At 34.5% G+C, this 21,839-nt stretch overlaps 1 protein-coding gene across 1 annotated transcript in view; it reads left to right on the forward strand.

The window, feature by feature from the left end:
- The window catches only part of LOC118193455 (cell adhesion molecule Dscam1-like), an 809,657-nt gene that overhangs the window by 325,553 nt on the left and 462,265 nt on the right, over positions 1-21,839 (forward strand). The window contains exon 5 of the mRNA XM_085823336.1: positions 8,113-8,230. Coding sequence (XP_085679462.1) covers positions 8,113-8,230 — 118 coding nt within the window. The remainder of the gene's footprint in view (positions 1-8,112; positions 8,231-21,839) is intronic.

The raw sequence follows: 21,839 nt of genomic DNA on the forward strand, positions 1-21,839 counted from the left end.
TATTTTTTCCTTACCGAACGACTGGTGTTTTCGTATTTCTTTCAAGAATTCCTGGCATTTATTATTATTGCATTAAATATCTGTAATATACGTGATAAGTACAGTAATAAGAAGAAAATATAATGCTATAAAGGAAGAAAAAACCGTAGATATAAACAATAACTATCGTATAAAATCCTCTTCATAACGAACAGGCGAACATATAGGAGTTCATAATTTCTTTTTTATCTACTGCTCTACAGCTATGGTGGTGGTAGTAGATTTATCGCGCAAAGCTCTAAGGGCCATATGCGCTAAACACAGGATTTGGTTTTCAGCATACAAACTAAATTACAAAGTTTAGATAAAGAAAAATGTATAAAGATAACAGCACACTTTAAAAATTGAGGTAAGTAAAAAGATATTGAAATGGTGGGATAAAAATGCTGATTATGATTCAGATAATGAGATACGCAATATAGATCTAAAATCATAAAACATTTGATTCATTAAAATTCTAACATAAAATCTCAAGACAAAAATCAAATTAAATAATAGAAACCTGTTTCTTTCAGGTAGTGAAAAAATTGGTATTGACCTCTCTTCCGATTAAATGGTCGAAAGACAGGTCGCAGCTATTATAATACTTCTCACGAAGACTGTTAAAATATGGACACTCAATTAAAATGTGATGAACTGTGAGACAAACATCACATTTGGCACAAACAGACTCGTTTTCAGCTTTCAGAAAGTAGTTATGTGTCACTCTAGTGTGACCAATTCTAAGGCGAGTCAAAAGAGCTTCCTCCTTACAATTTCTAGTAGTATCCCAATGCTCTACTTTAGGCTTCACCCTTCTCAACATGTTATGAAGTTGAAAGTCCCAAAGTTGCAGCCATTTCTTTCTGATGTTCTCTTTGATGACACAACAGATATCTCTAAAAGGGATGAGGCGGCCTGACATTTCAACAGCAGATTTCACTGTGATGTCCGCCAGCGCATTGCATTTTATTCCTGTATGTCCGAGGACCCAGCAATACAGAATTTTATATCCACAACTTGTTAATTTAATATTCAACTTGAGTACATCCACTATCACAGGATTTTCGGTGCTAGAAAACAATTCTAAAGCTTCAATGCACTGTAAGAATCAGTATATATATAACGAACTTTTTATGGTGCAGCGTTGAGATGTACAAAAGCGCATGCTATATGGCAGTCAGTTCGGAGGTTAAGACCGAGGAAGCGTCGTGTAAACGTCTGCCCTCCATGTTGTCACCAATTATGGTTGAGACAGGTTGAGACAATATATTAAAATACTCTAAAAGAGACAACTCCTTTCGCCTCAAACGGAGTGATGGTTCGTAACAGCTCAACATAAAGGCTCTGGATAGGAGATGTCCTGAAATCTCCAGAACAAATCCGTAGAGCCTGATGATGAACACTGAAGACCGAGCAGATCCGTAAACAGCTGAGCCGCAGTGCAGTCTAGAGCGAACAAGAGCTCTGTAAATGCGAAGCATAGAGCAACGCTCTGCCCAATAGGAGGTGTTCGCCAGGACTTTTAAATATTTAAAAGTTTTGTACACTTCTTTCTTAAGTTTAGGACATGAGGAAGGAAAGTTGATTTTCGGTCGAACATCCCCCTAAAATTTTTACATCAGGGTGCAACTGGAATCACTGACCCATTGAGGTCTAATTCAGGCTCAGGATGGAGACCTCGCTTTCTACAAAAGTGCATGCACACAGTCTTCTGTTTCGAAAACGTAAATCCTTGTCTGTTTGCCCATTCCTGGAACCTGTTCAAAACGATCTGGAGCTGCCTCTCTTCATGTCTCATATCCGCACCTCGACAGCTAATTTGTAGATCATCAACATATAAAGATCCTGAAATGGTGAGAGGAAGTTGTTTTAATACAGAATTTATTTTTAGGCTGAGCAGGGATACACTAAGCACACAGCACTTGAGGCACACCCTCTTCCTGCTTGAAAACTTCTGATAAAACAGAGCCAAATCTTACTTGGAAAGTTCTAGCTTCCAAAAAATTCTGAATGACAAATGGTAGATTGCCATGCAAGCCACTATCATGAAGATCACGAAGTATACCGCATTTCCATACCTTATCATAAGCTTTCTCTATATCAAAGAATTATTGAGACAAGGTGATTTCTTCTTACAAAAGCTTTTCGAATGGATGCCTCTAAAAAAAGCATGTTATCAACGGTTGGTTCTCTTTCGAAAACCGCTTTGATAAGGCGATATAATATTATTTCTTTCCAAGAAGTAGACTAGACGGTTGTTTACCATTTTTTCAAACGCCTTGCATACACAATTCTTAAGGGCAATTGGCCGATAGTTGTAGGGATTCCTTGGATCTTTCTTGGCTTAGCAATAGGAATTACCACAGCTCTTCTCCATGCACTGGGAAAGGTACGCTCCTTCCACACTCTATTGCAAAGAGTAAGAAGGGCAGTCAGTGACTTAAAGGAAAGATGCCTTCAGCATTTCGTAATTCACGCCATCAAGACCCGGAGAAGACATATGTGTCTGCAGCAAAGCTCTCCTTAGTTCAAGCATAGTAAAGTCTCTATTATAAGGCTCAGATTTCGAAGAGTTCAATGCGATGGGATTTAGTTCAGAGAGTTGTCTGATAGAGAGAAATGCAGGTGAATAGTTTCTGCTGGAAGAAACAGCAGCAAATGTCTCACCAATAGTATTCGCAATTTCTTCTATGGAGCTAATCACTCGGACATTTTTTTCCAAAAAGGAAAGTGAGTGGTCTTTATACATTGCGAATGCTTTTCTATTTCCCAAACCCGCTTACTAGGCGTAGAAAATGTTACTGACGACACATATGAAATCCAAGAATTCCTTTGGGTCTGCCTTCTTACTCTCCGTGCATTTCCTTTGGCTCTTTTAAATACTAGGAGATTTCGCAGAGTACGATATCTATGAAAAATTCCCCATGCTTTTTTTCAGTTTTTTTCAGTGCTTCATGACAGTCACGATTCCACCATGGTTTCGTATATTTGACTATTTTTCCTGGTGTTATAGGAATGTAAAGCATAGCTGCCTGATTAATAATATTAGTAATAGCATCAACAGCGTCAGCGATATACACATCCTCTACCATATCCTCTGTGAATTCTGCAACGGAACAGAGAGTTCCTAGACTGCCCTATCGAGTATGAACCGAGGGGTTCTCGACATAGGATTTCCCCTTTTCGTGCAAGAGATATAAAAATGGGATAGTGATCGCAGTTGTAAAGATCATTTTCCACATTAAAAGTGCAAAATGGCAACAGAGATGGTGAACAGATGGCAAGTTCGAGAGCGTGGAATGTCCTTGAAGGCTCATGGAAGTAAGTATCCTGGCCATTATTGAGGAGACAAAGGCTATGATCTTCAATCATTCGCTCAATTTGTCTTCGTAGGGTATTTCTGTTTTTACTTTGCCAGAGTGGACTATGGCCGTTAAAATTCCCCTATTATTATAAAGGGCTCAGACAGCTGCTCTATCAGGCCAATTAAATCCTGCTGATCAATTTTTTCATTTGGAGGAAAATACAGAGAAACGACTGAAACAAGAATATGAAAATTTGCTTGTGTAGCGACAGCTTGGAGTGATGTCGTCAGAGGAAGAGTATTTGATGGATAATCCAGTGAGATAAGGAGGCCTACACCCCCACTGACACACTCACCTGCAAGGTTATCCTTCCTGAAGAAATTAAACCTCCGACGTTTTGCATGCTGTTCTGGTTTGAGATTTGTTTATTGTATTGCTAAGCACGCAGGATGATACGCATTTATTACAGCTTTGATGTCAAGAAAATTTCGGTGGAAACCGCGACAGTTCCATGAGACAAGGGTGGCCATTATGATTAATGTCTGCTATTTCACTGCAGCATTTTAGGATTTCGTGGAAGTAGATGCTTGGGAAATTCCAGACCCTCTTCTACTTCCATACTATCTGAATGCACAGATTCAGAAACCATCCCATCAAGAGAGCTATCCCTGAGGCTTCTATTTTTATTAATTAATGTTTATCTCAAATTTTTAGGTTTTCTTTGAATTACTGTTTCTTTTTTGTATTAAATGGGTTGAATTTTCTAAATTCTTGTTGGATGTACTCGGTTGGGTTTCATTTGGTATAGTTGGCGTACTTATTGATGTTTGGGTGGCAACTGTACGAGATGATTGAACAGCACTGGCGTATGATGTATTTGGTCGAACCTGTGCGCTCTGGACTAATCTTCTGGCTTCGGCGTATGAGATGTTCCTAGTAACTTTTGCAGTCTGCACTTCTTTTTCCAATTTCCATTTTGGCCATAAGCGAGAAAATTCTGGGTGCTCACCCTTGCAGGTTATACACAAAGGCGCAGCGGTACAATTATCAGATAGTGGCCAATCTGTGATCATCGGGCGCATGCGAGGCTGCCACGAAAAGACGTCTTAGAATGGCCGAAACGCTGGCATTGAAAGCATCGCATAGGGTTTGGAATATAAGATCTTACAGGACAATTTAAGTATTCGGTCTTAATATTCTTAGGCGGATCAGGCGTGTTGAAGGTCAGGATCACGTGTTTCGTATCGATCAACTTACCTTCCTTACGCATCTTCATCCGCCTAACACCGCAGACATTTTGGTCAGACAGCTCGGATGCGATCTCTTCTTCAGAAGCATACAGAATGTCGAATTCTGAAATTACACCACGGCAATAATTCAGTGCCTTATGTGCTGTTACAGCGACATTCGCTTGTCCAAGTTTGGTTATTTCAAGTAATGATGCAGACTGAGTCGCCGAAACTGTATCAACAAGCAAGTCTCCAGACCGGAGAAGCTTTATATTTTTGGGCTCACCAATACAAGAATGAATGTACGTATTTATTTATTACAAAAGGAGACATCTTCGGCAGCTCGCAAGAAGGACTAGAGATAACAAGGAAACGGGGACTATTATTATAATTATTTGCATTTTCATCTCTACGTACGTTTTAGCAGCAGATTTTTCAAAACTAACGCTTTGACCTACTTGACTAATTTCGAAGTCTTTAATTAGATAAATGTGAGAATTTGCCATATTGAAGAGAGGAAGGTTTCGGGTCCGATGGCCCCGCCCACCACGGAGCCCGAAAACGGAGCACAAATTCCTGTGTTAGGGCTAGCCAGATCTATACGCAAACTGAAGTCCCACAATCAGCTTTCCCGAAAGCAGGCACTCCCGAGAGTTAATCCCCAACCACTGACACAACAACTAGTGACCAGCCGATAGACACCCGTGAGAACGACTAAGGTGCCTTCCGTTTAGCTGAAGCAGAGACCAAAGCAGTGTTTTGGGGACAGTACCTCGCCCCTCAACTAACAGGACCCTCCTTTCCTGCAACACGGGTCTCCACGCACGGCAAACACGTGGACAGTTTTCTCGCCACTCCGAAACTTGAGACAAGGGCTGTTCCAGTTCCTTATGACGAGCCCCAACCTCCTAAGAGGAAAACCACAAGGGAGAAAGGAAGAGAAAAAGTAACAGGTCAGAGGAGAGGAGACGGAAAGAGGATAGATCACTAGGACACCAGGATCGTGACACCCGTCTCACCAAGATGATCCCCTGAAGGGTTAGGGTACCTCGGGATTGCCACACTCGTACTCACAAAAGTGAACCACTGAGGTGGCTCCCTGCAGAGTTGTTAATATTGTTTTTTGCGGGGCTTATATGAGTAGGGACTTCCAGACAATTCTAGACCTATTTAATGTAGAAAATAAAATACTCATTATACTAATGAAGAATAGCAATCTGCAAAGCGTTTCCTATTATTTCCGTAAACTCAAGATTATCGTTCTGACAGCTTCGAAAAGCTACCATCACAGAATTTTGTGCGCATCTTTTGACGCTTCAAACATGATTTTCATTCAATGAGTTATACACAAACCAAATAAGTTGAAGTGATATGCAATAACAAGGTTTCGTGATGGATAGAAAAGAGCTTCTCAATAGTTTTAACTTGTTCAATAGTCTGCCAATGGTCATAGCTGCAAGCATTTGTGTTTTGTTTTGATGGAACTCAGGTAACTCATAATCATTAAACCCGATCTGATTTGCTGTATGGTTGATATAGTTCTTTCTATTAGCAACTTATGTAAAGAATAGTCTTAAATTTGGCCTTTCATAGCATGACCTTCTGTGAACAAATGATTGGCCTTAGACTTTTATTTGCTTCATGCGTGGCTTAACTTAATAATATTTTTGCATAAAGTTCGTATTATGGCTCTCAATTCATCACCAATTAGCAAATGTTAAAAAAGCAACCTGCTTTGCACTATTGCAAAAGCATACCGCAATTGAAAGACTAATCAAAACTGTTTTCTCTCACAAATAGTGTGAGACTTTTATGTCATAGTGAGAGATGCTTCCAAATTTCATGAAAATTCAGTAAAGCGTGCGTTTGAGAATGTTCAATGTTTCTGATATTTTTCTAATCATCAATCTCTGGCTGCACTCATTTTATGTCTAAACTAATTGTCATCCTTTGATGACAATAAAGTCGCTTACCGGAAACTTTACTTTTTAAGGCTAGAATTTAAATTTTTTTGAGTATAGCAAATCATTAGTGAACAATTAATTCAACTTTAATATCATCTCATTAAACGACATAAATCTACTTGCATATCTAGTCAACGATTTTGTCCTTTTTTCCCAGGAAAAACGAAATATGTTGGAAATATAACTTTGGATCATTCATGTCAAATATACTATAAGTTAGCAAAACTCTGGGCTAATGTTACTTACTGGTGCAATTAAATATCTCATTTTCAGTGCCAGCAGTATTTCACTGTTTACCTTCATTTAACTCTCTAGATGATGCTTCAACAAACAAATATTAAAAACACTCGTGGCGTTCTGCACTACCTAATAATAGGTAATTTTAGTATAACAAAATTTTAAATTCATGAATCGCATCAAAATGGAAATGCATTAATAATTACTGTGAAGAAAGTACGAATAAAATAATAAATCAAACAAAAATAATATACTTTAAAAATACTACCCACACCGCCCTTTCGTTGGCTTTTTATTTAAACGGCAAAGAAAATGGAATGAAAATGTTAGTACAATAAAATATAATTCTTTCTTGTATACAATTCAGCGCAATAAGAATTTTTATACAATTTATATTTAAAACATCCGAAATGAACTTTATAAATTATGTTCCTCTGTCCTGTGATTGCACTTAAAGCTCCTGTCTTTAGTGCAATTTCACGGTTGAAACTGCACAAAAATTGTTGCACTGTATGCATTTACAAAATAATATGAGGTAAATAACCGTTTAAGTATTATGTATAGCTTCCTTTCCATTTTAAGGACTATAAGCGCGGTGTTATTTGAGTCCCGACAAATGGGCTGGCTACATGGGTGCTTTCGTGGCTTTCTCTATGTGTTATATATTAACCAGTTCTCCTTATAAATTACTATTACTATTATACATTATATATTAACCAGTTCTCCTTAAAAGATCCTTTAAACAGGCATCCCTCCTCTCAGGCAGATAGCCCTCTAGTTTTTTTTTGCCATAATTAAATAAACCAAACCTTCTCCATTTTAGTGCATTATAGAATTTTATGCACAATATATTTATATTTTATAGTAATTTTACCAACATTGGTTTATAGCAGTAAGTAATTTGGAAGAATTCTATTGGGTTATTCAAATTATTTTCATAACATTGTATGTTAATGTACTCTATTATTAGTAATGTTTATTCTATAAAATATCATATATATTTAAAACACGAAAATTGACATATAGTTAGTTAATTTACTAGCAGGCTTGGGGAAAAGCATAACACAGTTTTCTTCTTGTGTTCATAAAATTGAATTTTAAATCAAAACTCATGGGAGTTTATGACAAGTTCGATCAAAAATCATGAGCTGAAAGTATAAGAACTTTCCATTTGAAAACTGGCACTGATAAAAACGAAAAGAATTTTCATCGTGCATGTATGCTGAATATATATTTCCACCGTATTTTTCATTTTTATGTTAGATGATGTTTTGAAACTGGTTCGTTTTTTCCTTCTAATTTATCACATACTCTTTTTTATATTAATTTGCAATGTGAAACTTTTCTTCCTCACAGAACCTCAATCTGAAGTTCCTCCCAGACTTACTCACTTTGCCAGGCATGTTTCATCAAGCCAAGGGGATACTGTTCTGATTCCATGCGTAGCTCAAGGTCACCCAGCACCTATATACAGGTTAATATGTTTGTGATGAATGTCTATTTTTGCAATTCATATGACTTTTTAACGATGCTTCGCACATTATACTTATATATTATTGCTCATACTTTATAAATCAAACTTAAAACTTTGAAGTCAATAAATGGCTTACAAATTAAACAAAGACATCGAGATGGGAACTATTTATTTGTATATATGGATATTTATGTGTGTGTTTGTGTATGTATATATGTACACATGTATGGGCATATGTAGATTTATAATTTGCAAAATGAAATAAGTTATCCATATTCGTGATATTTAAAAAAATTTCGTGTCTCACTCTCCTTCCTCTAATTAAAATTCAACACGCTGACGTGCGCAAGAAAGGGTGGCAGTTTCGAAAATTATGTTTCCTTTACCAAATATTTATTATATAGTGAAAAACGGTTAATTTTTTTGTGTTAAAATAGTTTTCGAACTTTTTGGAAGTCTGAAAGAAAAATTAAAGAGTAATGTTTCAGTGCATCATATAACAGTGAAGAAGAAACTTGTTGCGAGGCTTTCGTTCAAACCTCGAATAGTACCGACGAGGAACAGTCGAAATGTTTTAGAAAGATAATTTTAAACAAAATTACGTTTTCAGATTCTGATAAAGGAGTGATAATAAATGTGGTAGAGATACTGCTGATTATATATTGCACGAATTTGTTGTTTAAGAAGAAAGAAAAGTTGATACCGAAGAAAGCAAAATTCAGTTATGTGAATGGAGTGTATTTAGCTGCTGGCAATAATAATTTTCGTATCTTTCTTTCACCAATCAACAGTACTTTTTTCGAATACCATTTTACCTCGTAAATACCAAAAAGAACTGTCACCTGAATGTAGACCACACGGCCTAATCTGATTTTTTACCATCACTCGAATACGCGGCTGACGAAGCCTAATCAGAATTTTTGTCGTCACCCGAATATTGGTGACGCGACAGTGAAAGTGTTAATAGAGTCGTGGTGCTGGAATTCCTTCAGTCATTTCACGTTTATATTATTCTCAATGACTCAGACAGAAAAAACAAACTAGAATTTTCTACTTTTTTCTAAGAAGTTTATACTCATGCTAATTTTGAGAATTTATCTTGCATGCCTGATAATATTTTATTTATGTAAATGTTTATTTACAGTTAGCAGTATTTGAAACGCAGTTGAGAAATCTTTAACTATCACCATTTTATTTCATTTTATTTCCTAATTTGTGAGAATTTAGTAAATTTTTTATTAACAAACTCGGCTATTTAAAAGCAACTAACCACCTGCGCAGCCAGCCGTCTATAATCATTATTTTAAAAACGATAATTATGTTTGCATTTTCATGAGTCCAATTAATACACTTTTATTGATTCAGTTACTAAAATTCATAACACAGTTATAAATATATTAAATGATTAATGAATCATTTAAGTTGCTCAAATCAGTACCACATTTGGTTAATTATTCATTAATGAATTAATCAATAATTAACCAAATGTTTTGCTTTTTTGATATTACTATATCTTTCCAGTCAATGATTCCAGGCTTTAGCTGTGATAGAAATTAGGCAAAGAGATGAAGGGAACACCGCAATTCATTGTATAGTTTTTATTGTTCAATTTCTTTAATCTATACCGTTACTTAATAATCCTTGTATAATTTTTGTAATATGACAACTATTTTTAATTATGCTTTGGAAAGCCTTGGAATGTTTATGTATTTCAAGCATTATATATGTGTTTCAAGCATTGTATACATAAACTATGCTTAGTATATATTATTATATATAAGCATAGTTTATATATTTCAAGCATTAGTATTCCAAAGCATTTTATTTGCACAAAAGCAACTTTAACAACTGAATACGAAACATGCAATGGATTTTAACACATCTCTTACTTTTAGAGATTCTTGAGTACATTTATACTATATTTTATGATAGTATTATGATTTGCAATACATAGTGAAATCATTTGTATTAGCTAAAACATCAATTATTGCTTTTTAGTCCACAGGGGCAATTTGCTCAGAAGCACAATTAGGCATTTTGCGTTGATTCACTATAAATGTTTTTTCACGTTTTCAAATTGTTGCCATCAAATATTGCAGTCTTGTATTATATTTAAAGAAATTAAATAATGAAGAATCTGCGTAAATGTATGTATGTTTATCGCATTGTGACAAAACAACAGAACCTAGAGCCATAAAATTTTGAATAACGTACGCTTCCACTTGAATATGCACATCTGAAGACCCAAATTTGGAGTTCGGAATTTGTTTTATTATCGATTTCATATTTTGTAAAACATTTTTTGATTAACAAACTCCATGATTTCAAAGTGAGCAATGACAATACTGTATGAAAAAAAAAAAAAAATATCTCCAGCGCGCTGGACAGTGTATTGAAAATTTTAAAGATATGTTAAATTTAAAATTGTTCTTAGATATTGCTGTTAAGCTGAATTTTAAGGTTTTTTATTAGGAAAAATTATTATCAGGAGTTCAGTTAGGGAAATCAACTGCCTCTGCAGTTTATAAATTACAGTATAAGCTCTTGAATAAGAAATTGTTCTTTAAAAAATGTGAAAGGTTACAAAAATTTAAAAATTATATCTTTTTATTAATTATGGACCATGAATAAAAAAAGGAAATCCACAAAACGTTAATTAAATGTATCAAGATAGAAACACATTTTTATTTAAATCTCTCAAATTAAAAATGATTTACATATTATTAAGGATTACGTTTATTGCTTTTAAATCGCTTAGTCTGTTAATCAATAATAGATAAATCAAACTTGTAATTTAAACTTCTTTTACTTCGGCGAATTGTAACACATAGATGCATGGAAGATAAATATATTACACTTCAAACAAAGACAACACACAGGCGAATATTTGAATAGAACTTAAAAGATAAATATCTAAATCTTTGCCGAATTCAGCATACTGGGAGACAACAATGTTTTATTTCGATCAATGGCAACACAATGAGGTCCGTCGTTCGATTCCCAGCGAAAGCGGTTGCTAATTGTTTCTCTTTCGTGCTTCCAAAATACCTAATGTTTCTAAAGTGGCGCCCGAACTAAAAGGGTGTTGGATGCTGATTATCCTCACCCAGGATTTCGCGATTGGGTCCACTAAAAGTCCCACTCGCCCTTTAAAAGGGGAAGTATATAAGGTATTTCTCCGGCTTTCCTAGCGTGCTTTCGTGGTGTAGTGGTTCTGCACGCTGGGCCGGTATTCCAGAGGTCCGTGGTTCGATTCCGGGCGAAGGAGGTTGCTAATTTTTCATCTTTCCCGCTTCCAAAATACCTAATGTATCTACAACTTAAAACTGACAACAGCAATAAAAAAGAATAATAACACTAAAACACTGAAATCTTTCAGATTTTATATTTTATATTACCCCCAAAGTTTTTTTTTTTTTCATTTACACGTACACATACACATTTCGAGAATTTTTGGGATACTTATATTTAAAAACAGCATATCTTTAGAATTTAAGATAGACAGACTCGCGGGCTGGAGATAATATTTTACTCAATGCGTTTTTCCATTCGCTCGCTTTCAAATCGTTGTTTTTTAATTAAAAATTCGTTAACGTTTTATAAAATATGAAATAAATAATAAAACAAAATCGGAAATCAAAATTCGGACTTCTAGGTACCCATATTAAGGTGGAGGACTACGTTATTTAAAATTTGATGCCTATAGGTACGATTGTTCTTTCACAGTTAGAGAAACATATATACATTCATGCAGATTATTTATTATTTAATTTCTATAAATATAATGCATGACGATAATGCTTGGCAACAATTTGACAACTGAATCAGTGCTTTTAGTAGTTCAACGCAAAATACCGTTTTGAAATTAATAGCCCTTCGGGATAACAAACGCAATGTGCTATTTTAAGCTGTGCGTGCCTGTTTTTACAATAGTTAATAAGGATTTCGTATGTGTGGTGGAAAAGGAATGTCCCTGTACATATGGTTAATTTTATCAAAAAGTTGCGGTAGATTTTTTGGAAGCAATTTCGTATTGAGTGTTTCTTTAGATTAACAACATGTGCAAGATAGAAACATCCCGACTCCGCATGGTTAACCTAGATATTAACCTTAGCTTAGGTTTGCTGGATTTTTTAAAACCATTCTTATGTAAGCTTAACAAAAATTAATTGAGCTATTTTTCTTTTGCGCTTCAACTGCACTATGAAAGTACAAAATTAAGTGTTACCCATCAATGACGTTTTTACTCCCATCTAAACAAACAGAGAAGCATTTTAAAGGTATTTCGTTTCATTACAGTTAAACGCGAGAAGAAGCAATTTCCCCCGCTGAAGCCTAATTACCATACGAATGACTCTAATATTTCACAAAAGAAGGGGAAAAAAAAAACGTAAAAAAATATAAGTAAAATAAAAGATTTTACCATCTTTAGCTGATCGCGCAGAACATTTACTAAACAAACGATGTTCATATCCTCCCACTGGCTGTAATGGAGTTTCCTTGTTGGTAAATAAAGGTGAAAGATGTCGTATTTCTCCATTAAGTTTCGCCTCATTCAGATAAGCTGTGCTTCTTGTCAGAGGAATAGGTGGGCTGCTCCGCAAACGCAGCTCAGAATGCCATAACGAAACTAGTTATTTGAGGATGGAATGAGAAGGAAAGTTTAATTTCAGGGTTTCATGGAAAGAAAACTGGGTGTCATTTCTCTGTTTCTCATGACGTATTAAAACCTTAAACGGTAGGGATATTTCTCTTAGATGAAATGTGGGTGTACCTTATTTTTTCTTTTCTTTTTCTCCCTTTTCAAACATTAGTTGAATAGTTTAAAATTATTTATGAGATACTATTTTTGCTCTTTAAGTATAAGAAAGGAGAAAGAAAAGAGCAGTACTAGCGCATTTAAAAATTTAAAATATCACAGAAATTATTTTCAGAAAAAAATGAGTATCACAGGCAGTTTGGACATAATACTCTGTGGTAAAGGAATAAGAGTTTACATTTTCGATAGGGATGAATACTTGTATTTCGCTCCAATTGTTATTTTAAATTTAGAGCATAAGTTGTACTTACTGCAATGTAGTAAGCAAATTTAGAGCTTATTTAATTAATGCTTCAAGAGAACTAGCAAGGATTTGTTAATCATTACCGGAAGCTACATTTACGGATTAGAAAACAAATGCATTCGGACAGTTTTAATGACTGCAAATTTGATACCATAAAAAAGTCATAAAACTTGTCAATTTGCATACTGCCCCTAAGTAAGATCTTAAGCTTTAAAATTAAATATCTCGGTTGATTTGTGTCGTACGGTAATCATACGTTTTTATTTTAATATTTATATTCTATATTAGCAGCAACGATGCCAGCTTTCGTCCGGCTTTTAAATGTACCGTAAAAATGCCTAAAGGGAACACTAAATATTAAATTTAAAAACTGCACAGAGTTTTACTCTGCAGAACAAATTTATCAAAAAAACAATTTCAATAAAAATGTATTGCATATAAAGATTTACAATGAAATAAGCAATACCCTTTAATACAAATATTAATTATCCTAATACATAAATTAACCAACTTCCCGTTGCCGTCTCTCGACAAACGTCCAATATCCAAGAGAAATTAATTATTAAATTTTAAAGCTGCACAGAATTATCTAACTCATTTTTCCGAGTGGCAACAGTGCTGATATCAGCAACAATGGGAAGAGTGATATTCCACAAAAATGGCACGAAGCCATTTTTGCTGATATAATTAGAAAGAATTATCGATTTGATGCGATAGCATCAAAAAACATAAAATAAAAAAGACTTGTTTCAAATTTTGAAAAAATCGTTTCTAGATGCATTGGCTCTTGTATAGATGTACTAACGTACCAAATTTCGTAGCCCTGGGTGTATTAGCTTACGCGCAGCAGAAACGCAAGTCACACCCACAGACAGCAAGACTCTTTCTTTTATATATAGATAAGCTTTTCTTATGTGGAATTAGAGCAGCTGATTAAATGTATGAAACGTTAGAGACTTCATGATATTTTACAAAATTATTTTTGAATAAAAGAGAATAAAAGCAGGAATACATCTAACAATTTTGTCGATAACAGTTGCAAAAATGAAGGCAGCATAGAATATTTTATAGGCATGGGCTATGTGTATTCATAACTGCAGGATCATTAAAAATAGCCAAAAAAATCAAAATAAATATTCTTTTAAATCCAAAATAAAATAATATAAAGAAATAATTTTAAAATAGTTGTTCCATCGTGCAGAGTCATTAGGTATTATTTAGGAAGCACAAGTCATGAAAAATGAGCAAACGCTTTCGCCGGGAATCGAACCACGCACCTCCGGAATACGCGCCCAGCGTGCAGACCACCCCACCACGAAGGCACGCCAAAAAGGCGGGAGAAATACTTTATAATCAGATTCGAAACGTTCCAAGGGAGGAAATAAACTCTAATAGAAAATAATTAGCAGGTCTGTTAAACTAATGTCGGAAGAGACGTCATTCGAATAATTGCAAGATTATAGAACCACACGTTATAGGGAAACCTTACAAAATGTCTCCAAAACATGCGCTAATTATAAGAATTATCCAATAATGAAATTAGTACAACATATATCTACAATAGCTCAGCTAAATTTGTATAATTTCAGAACAATGATGGATATTAAGATAAAATAACACATCGGAGAAGCATTAATTTAGATTTCAAACAACAAAAATCAGCGTTATATTTGCAAATTTTCAAAGGACCAAACTATTCCATTTAAGGACAAGTCCTGTGAAAATTTGCAAATATAACGCTGATTTTTGTTGCTTGAATTTTAAATTAATAATGGGCATCTTGAAGAAAAACATTTTTACTCGATATACTCTATGTTATAGCTATAAAGCAGTATTCATGCTCCGTATATCTAAAGCAGTTCTGAAAACATCACTAACTTATATGATTATGCACACGACATAGCTCTCTGCATGAGTTTATTGGTGATAACTGATGCAAAATTAATTTTTTAAGAAAATTCTTCTCTGATTCTCATTTAGAAAAATGTTTCAAGAACCATTGGTAATGAAATGCTTGAATATTATACCGCTTGAAAAGCATCTTATGGCTCCTATTTCGCATTTTAAAGGTGATCTTTAATACAGGCAAATTATGTGACTATTTTGTTGCCTTTCTTTGTCCTGTTTATTTTACCTCGTTTTTCAGACTTAACCTAAGTTGTTACATATTGACGGGCTTCGCATCTTCTTCTGACACGTGTAAAGCAATTAGTCATTCCAAGTGAGAGGTCTCATCTCTCCACGGTCTACCTTCATAACTGTATTTGAATCCTTGATAATATAAATGGTTTAGTGGCACTTGCACATAAGAAACATGAATTAGCGGATGTGTAATAAAAGTTTCTGCATAGTTTAGCGACAGTTGTGGGAAAAATCACTTCTTCATTATCTTTCGATTAATTGGAGTCTAAGTTTTCTTTACACAATTTTAAACTACTGGACTGAAAATGTTTATATTGTGAATGGGTTAAGGCTTAAGGAATTATACATGCCTTAAATGGTGAAGAACGGTTACCAAAACACCCCCAAAATACACTATATTTTGAAGCTCTATATCTTCATAACTGCTTTATCAGAGTAAAATTTTCTATATTTATTTCAAATACTTCTTATATAAAGTTATAGTCTTATTTATTAATATACTTAATATCGTATTTGCTACTTTTATTCTATAGCCTAAATATTAAAATATGTTAAATAAAATGTATTTTCCGTCATCTACATAGTATTTTAATATCTACTGCTCGAGATTTCTGTGTATATTTATTAATGTGCAGTATCGTTACGCATATCTATTTATTTTCACAAGAACGTTATCTATTTTATAATTTTATTTCTTTTGAAGAAAAAAGACGAAATGTTTCTCTTTTAAGAAAACCTAAGCAATTTTACTTCCTCCACATCCGATATAATTAAATAGAAACTGCGAAGCAAATACCTTTCCCAGTTTTTTTTTTTTCCCTTTAGTTTAGAAAATCTACTATGAGCTTTCTGTACATCTAGGTAAGTGATACTAGTAAATTTTGTCATAATAGAACAGTTCGATTCAATAAAATTCCATTTCATTCAGTTTACGTTTTCATTTCTCTCTCTTCCTTTTTTCCGCCCTTAGTTTCAATCCTCTATTACACTGGTGTGCAAAAATTAAGGACGAAGTCAAAAAATTAGCATATCAGCTGAACGAAGAGGCAGAGCGGACAGAAAGACCAATCAGGAGATTAAGTAAGGTGATGTACGGTAGCACATGCGCAGATATGCAGGTAGACGTAATGGAGGAGTGTCTGAGTAGTATAAAGCATGTTGTCGGTATAAGATCAGTATTTCTGACAAAGAGATTGCACGCCGTATAGCAGTTAAAATCACACCGAGTTGCTGCCTCAGCGAGAAATGGCGAATAATCAATCTGTTAGACGACATCTGGATGCTCGAATCATTGGGAAGTTGGAGGAAGGCCGCAGTGTGACAAGTGTGGCTGCAGAGTTCGGAATTGCTCACAGCATTGTTTCACGACTTTGGAGACAATTTCAAACTACAGGAACAGCTATCCGGGGGTTTAGTAGTGGTCGTCCACGAGGAACCACACCCGCAGATGACCGGTATATTGCCTTACATGCCAGAAGAAACAGGCGGCAGACAGCGGGAGAAATCGCTAGACACACGACACAGGCGACTGGACGACCGATATCGCGTTTTACCGTGTCCAGAAGACTGCACGGTGGTGGTCTGTTTGCACGACACCCTGTACGGTGTGTAGCTCTAACGCCTACCCATCGGAGAAGGCGTTTTCTGTGGTGCCGGGAACACCGGAATTGGAGAAACAATGAATGGGGACGAGTACTCTTTACAGATGAGAGCAGATTCAGTCTGAGTAGCGATTCTCATCGCATACTCATCTGGAGAGAGCGGGGAAGCCGCAATCATCCCTCGAAAATCATTGAAAGGGACATGTATGGAGGTGGCGGTGTTCCCGTTTGGGGAGGCATCATGCTTGGTAGTCGTTAAGACCTTCACATCTTCGACGCAGGTCCAGTCAACGGGACCCGTTATTGTAACGAGATTCTTCTTCCATATGTGCGTCTTTTTAGAGGCGCTATGGGTCCGCAGTTCCTTTTCATGGACGACAATGCACCATGTCATCGCACAGTAGCTGCCAAACAGCTCTTAGTGAGTGAGGATATTGAACGTATGGATTGGCCAGCACGATCTCCGGATCTCAATCCCATCGAGCATGTATGGGATTTTCTAGGCAGACGTTTGGCAGCTCGTAACTTACCACCAGTAACGATTCCGGAGCTTCGATTGTCGCTGCAAGACGAATGGGCAGCAGTGCCTCAACAACTCATTGACACCCTCATTCTCTGCATGGGCAGACGCTGTGAAACCTGCCTAGCAGTCAGGGGAGATCATATCCCCTATTAAAGACCGGATGTTTCTTGCTGGACACCCATCACAGGGACGTTTCGGCCTTCAGTCGCATTGCGCTCCATGCTACTTTTTCAATAAAGCTTCTTTTTATCCCTCTGATTTCTCTTTTAGTAAGTGTTGCTTACATTACTAATGTCCTTACGTATTGGGGATCTTACGGTATTAAATGTGTTAATTTGGAATGCTTTTGTACAAAGTTATATTGGAAAAAACCGTCTCGTCCTTAATTTTTACACACCAGTGTAGAAGTGAAACAAAATGGTGCTAGGATGGGCGCAACGGCAGAAAACGATCACATAATATAACTTTTGTTACAATTAAATATTCAGATAATAATAAATAATACATATATATATCAGAAATATTAGGTATTTTAAACTAACGAAATTTTATATAATTTAGCAAATATTTAAATTCAGTTATGTTATCACTTTTTGATCCCTTCTGATCTTCCAGATTTTATCCACTTCGTTTACATATGGCATTTATGTAAGAACATAAGATTTAAATGTATAGTAACATGACTTGGTGAAAGAAAATTGCAACGGATTGGCTTGAAGAGGGCGTTAACAGCGTGTAGCTAGAAAGATGACAGTCAAAGACAGACAGACATAACAGTAAATTCCTTTATTAAATTTATTCCTTGATGATGCGCGTCATGACTGAAGGTGCGCTATGTTCCCCACAATTTTATACAGCTTAAATCTTAAACAATGAACGAAATGAAGAAAGTAAACTTTGCATGTCTAGCAGCAAGGCGACGTGGTGGATTGAAAAGCCGAAGCAGAAGGAGTTGCGACGCAGTTGCCTTTTATACCATTTCAGATCACACGGCAGATTAAAATCTAGATTTTGGATTCAGATTTTATCGATACGTGCGCAACAGAGATTAGATGACGGATTTTTTCAGGATTGCAGATCGTTAATTTAAAACGTCCTGCTTTGCTATTTTTACTAGGAGACTGTTATTAATTTATTATTTGAAAGATAGATATTTTATATTTCATTTATTACCTCTCTTCTAGAAGAAAATCTTTTTGTGAGAGAAATGGTTTTAGAGAGAAAGCGGTTGGAAATGAAGAGAAATAATTTGAAGAATACAAATCCTGACATTTTGACCAAAATAACTATTTATGTAATTGCAAAATATAAACTTTGATAATATTTTAGAGCCCTATTAAAATTTTTAGTCCAAAATTCTATGTGTTTTAGAGTCCACATAATTAGGTCTTTCAGAGAAAGCTTTGCATACAATATTAGAATTGTAAAAAAATTATATTACTTATTTCTATTACTTATTTTGAATAAGCACAACAAATTCAGAATTTAAAAACATAATTAATTTTATTATAATACCTTACATAGAAGATCATACATTTTATAATAGTATTAATAAAATTATGGGTTTTACTTGTTACATTCCTAATTTCTTATTTTGCACAAGTCTAGAAGACCCCACCACCGCTTTCTCTAATACAAACATTCCATCTGTTAGGCAAATCGACTTAAACCTGACTGTATATCATAAGTGGTTACCGTATGCTTTGAAATTTGCTTGTAATGGCCTCCATTCCTTGTTTAAAGGCAACTGGCCGTTTGAACTTCACATTCCATTTATATAAAAATAATTAACTGCTCTCCATTTGTATATAAAATATTTAAATAATTCTATAGAAATTAAAAGCTGGGAACCTTTAAAATTTATATTTTCCGATATGAGGACTATAAAAGAAACAAACCACAGAGGTAAGAACAGGGCCTCTCTTTTGGAACAAGGACTCCCTCAACATACTCAAACTTTACATGCAAAGGTTTTAGTATTTTTATTCATCATAACTATACTCAGTATTCTAAACATTATACATTTTCTACATTATATTCAAAAGATAATTCTATATCCATTTTTCTGAACCAGTTTTACAAAGTCAACTCATTCACTTTTCACATATAGCTTCTTAACATAATTATAAATTCTTAAAATTTAAACTTTTCAACAATAATCGCATTTCTAATTACTACGGTAATTTTAATGACCCTACCTAATCAAAACAATATTTAAATTCTTTATTTACCTATGTAAACAATTAGGAAAAACTTAATTTTATGGTATCATAAAATATTACTCATTTTTTAAAATTTAATATAACAACATTAGATACTTAAGCTTCAAAGCAGTACTTAATTAAAAATCACTTACTTTATGATAACGAAAAAGGTTTAGCATACACTGTTTACAAAATAACATTAAATAAATTCACCAAATTTGTAAATGAAAAATCATATCAACTTAAATAGTCACTTGTTATAAAGCTTACATATGTAAATCAGCTTTATAAGTTAGTAATAGTCTTTTAATTACTCTTCTTAAATTGTACTTGGTGTAAAAAAATTAAGACACAAAGCTTTATAATTTAATTTAGTAATAGCTTTTTAATTCCTCTTTTATTAATTTGATTATTTCCTCTTTATTCTAAAAAAACTTTCTGGACTAAAAAAACTAATTTCTGGACTGCTCCATTTTTAGATTAAGCAATATTGTAATGCTTGTGTAACATTGATGACGTAGCTAATTGGGAACTTGAGTTCTGAAAACTAAAACTTTTATATCCTAAACCAAAAATTCTCTTGGTAAGCTTCCATCTTGGATAAATGCGTACTCTTATCTTGAACCTCTGTACAGCTTGCATACTATTTCGCTGTTCTTTCTTCCTATAATAATATAAGAAATGCGAACGTTCTTGAATAGGCACGATTAGAGTGCCAAGTAAACTGTGGCCACAAATGTGAATTTAAATAAAAATTGAATTAAAACTGCCTCGACTATCACTTTTCTTAAACATTGCGAGCTCAAAATACTATCCTACTATGCAATCATAATTCTTCCTCTTCGCTATGGATCCTCTTCAATACGCCATCTACATGCTTTGTCATCAGACGTTTCCACGTGTCAGAGTTCCTACATCAGTACTTCTCTAAATTTTGCTTTCATTATATACATATGATATGATTTCAATAAATATAAGAGTTTACAAATATAAGAGTTCAATAAATGCCTCTAAAAGCTCAAGAGGTCTTTAGGTTCAGTATTGTGGAATCTACGTGTTCTTTTCGGGAGCATTCACCGTAAACCCTACGTAAAGACTCCGTAGTGAATTCTCGCTATGTCTTTGAAGAACAGATACTGCAAAAGATAACATTTTAGAAGATGTTTAAATAACATTTTTGTTTGAATTAACTTAACAAGATGCACTCATTCGGTACTCAAAATTCACCACCACGTGTGGTTAATTAACTCTAGAAGAAAAAATGTAAAATCACAATCAATTAAGATGGCTAAACGACTGGCTCTTTATTGATCTAAACTGCTAAATCGGCTGCACACAGCCAAGCAGACCCTGGAATACCAATAAAATATGAACTCACACACGAACCACAGCTTTACTGCTTCTACTCGTAATCACACTTAGATTTTGCGTACTACGTCATTAAAATTTACATTCCGGCAGGAAACTGAAATCAGGAGGAAAAGGAAAGTTAAACTAAAAATAATTGGCTGGAATAAAAATAAGCTTTTTACAGTATCGCTTAGAAACTGAAAATTTTCTTTATTTCTTTTAGCATACCTTTTTTATAAATTATAATATTCGGAATGTTATCTTTTATAATAAAACCCCATAACTCCAAAAGATGTTAACGCTATTTTTGTTGCACTTTTTACACCTGTTAATAATACATTGAAAGATTTAATCAGATATTTTAAAAAGGTGTTTATTTATTTCATGGTAATACCTTAACCCTGTTTTTCAAGTAAATCCTCCTCATCATCTGAAATTGCTCTTAATCAGAAATAGTTCATGCATTTCCACTGCGTCCTTCATTGTTCCTCATCACAAGTCTTCTTGTGATGAACCATCATCATCTTGAAATAAAATATTTTTAATATATTCTTCAAGCTTTGGATTTCAAATCCGAAATGCTTAATACAAATAGCTACAGTTGATCACCAAATAAACAATATGCAATATAAAATTATTAAACTTATCTTCTAACATGAAACCATGTTTTTACATATGAGAAATAGAAAAATGTTCGTTTTTTTAAATTGGGTTAATATGAATAAA

This window comes from Stegodyphus dumicola, chromosome 9, assembly GCF_044657685.1.
Source record: "Stegodyphus dumicola isolate Sdum_Otavi_A_Nest chromosome 9, ASM4465768v1".
NCBI classification, from domain to species: Eukaryota; Metazoa; Arthropoda; class Arachnida; order Araneae; family Eresidae; genus Stegodyphus; species Stegodyphus dumicola.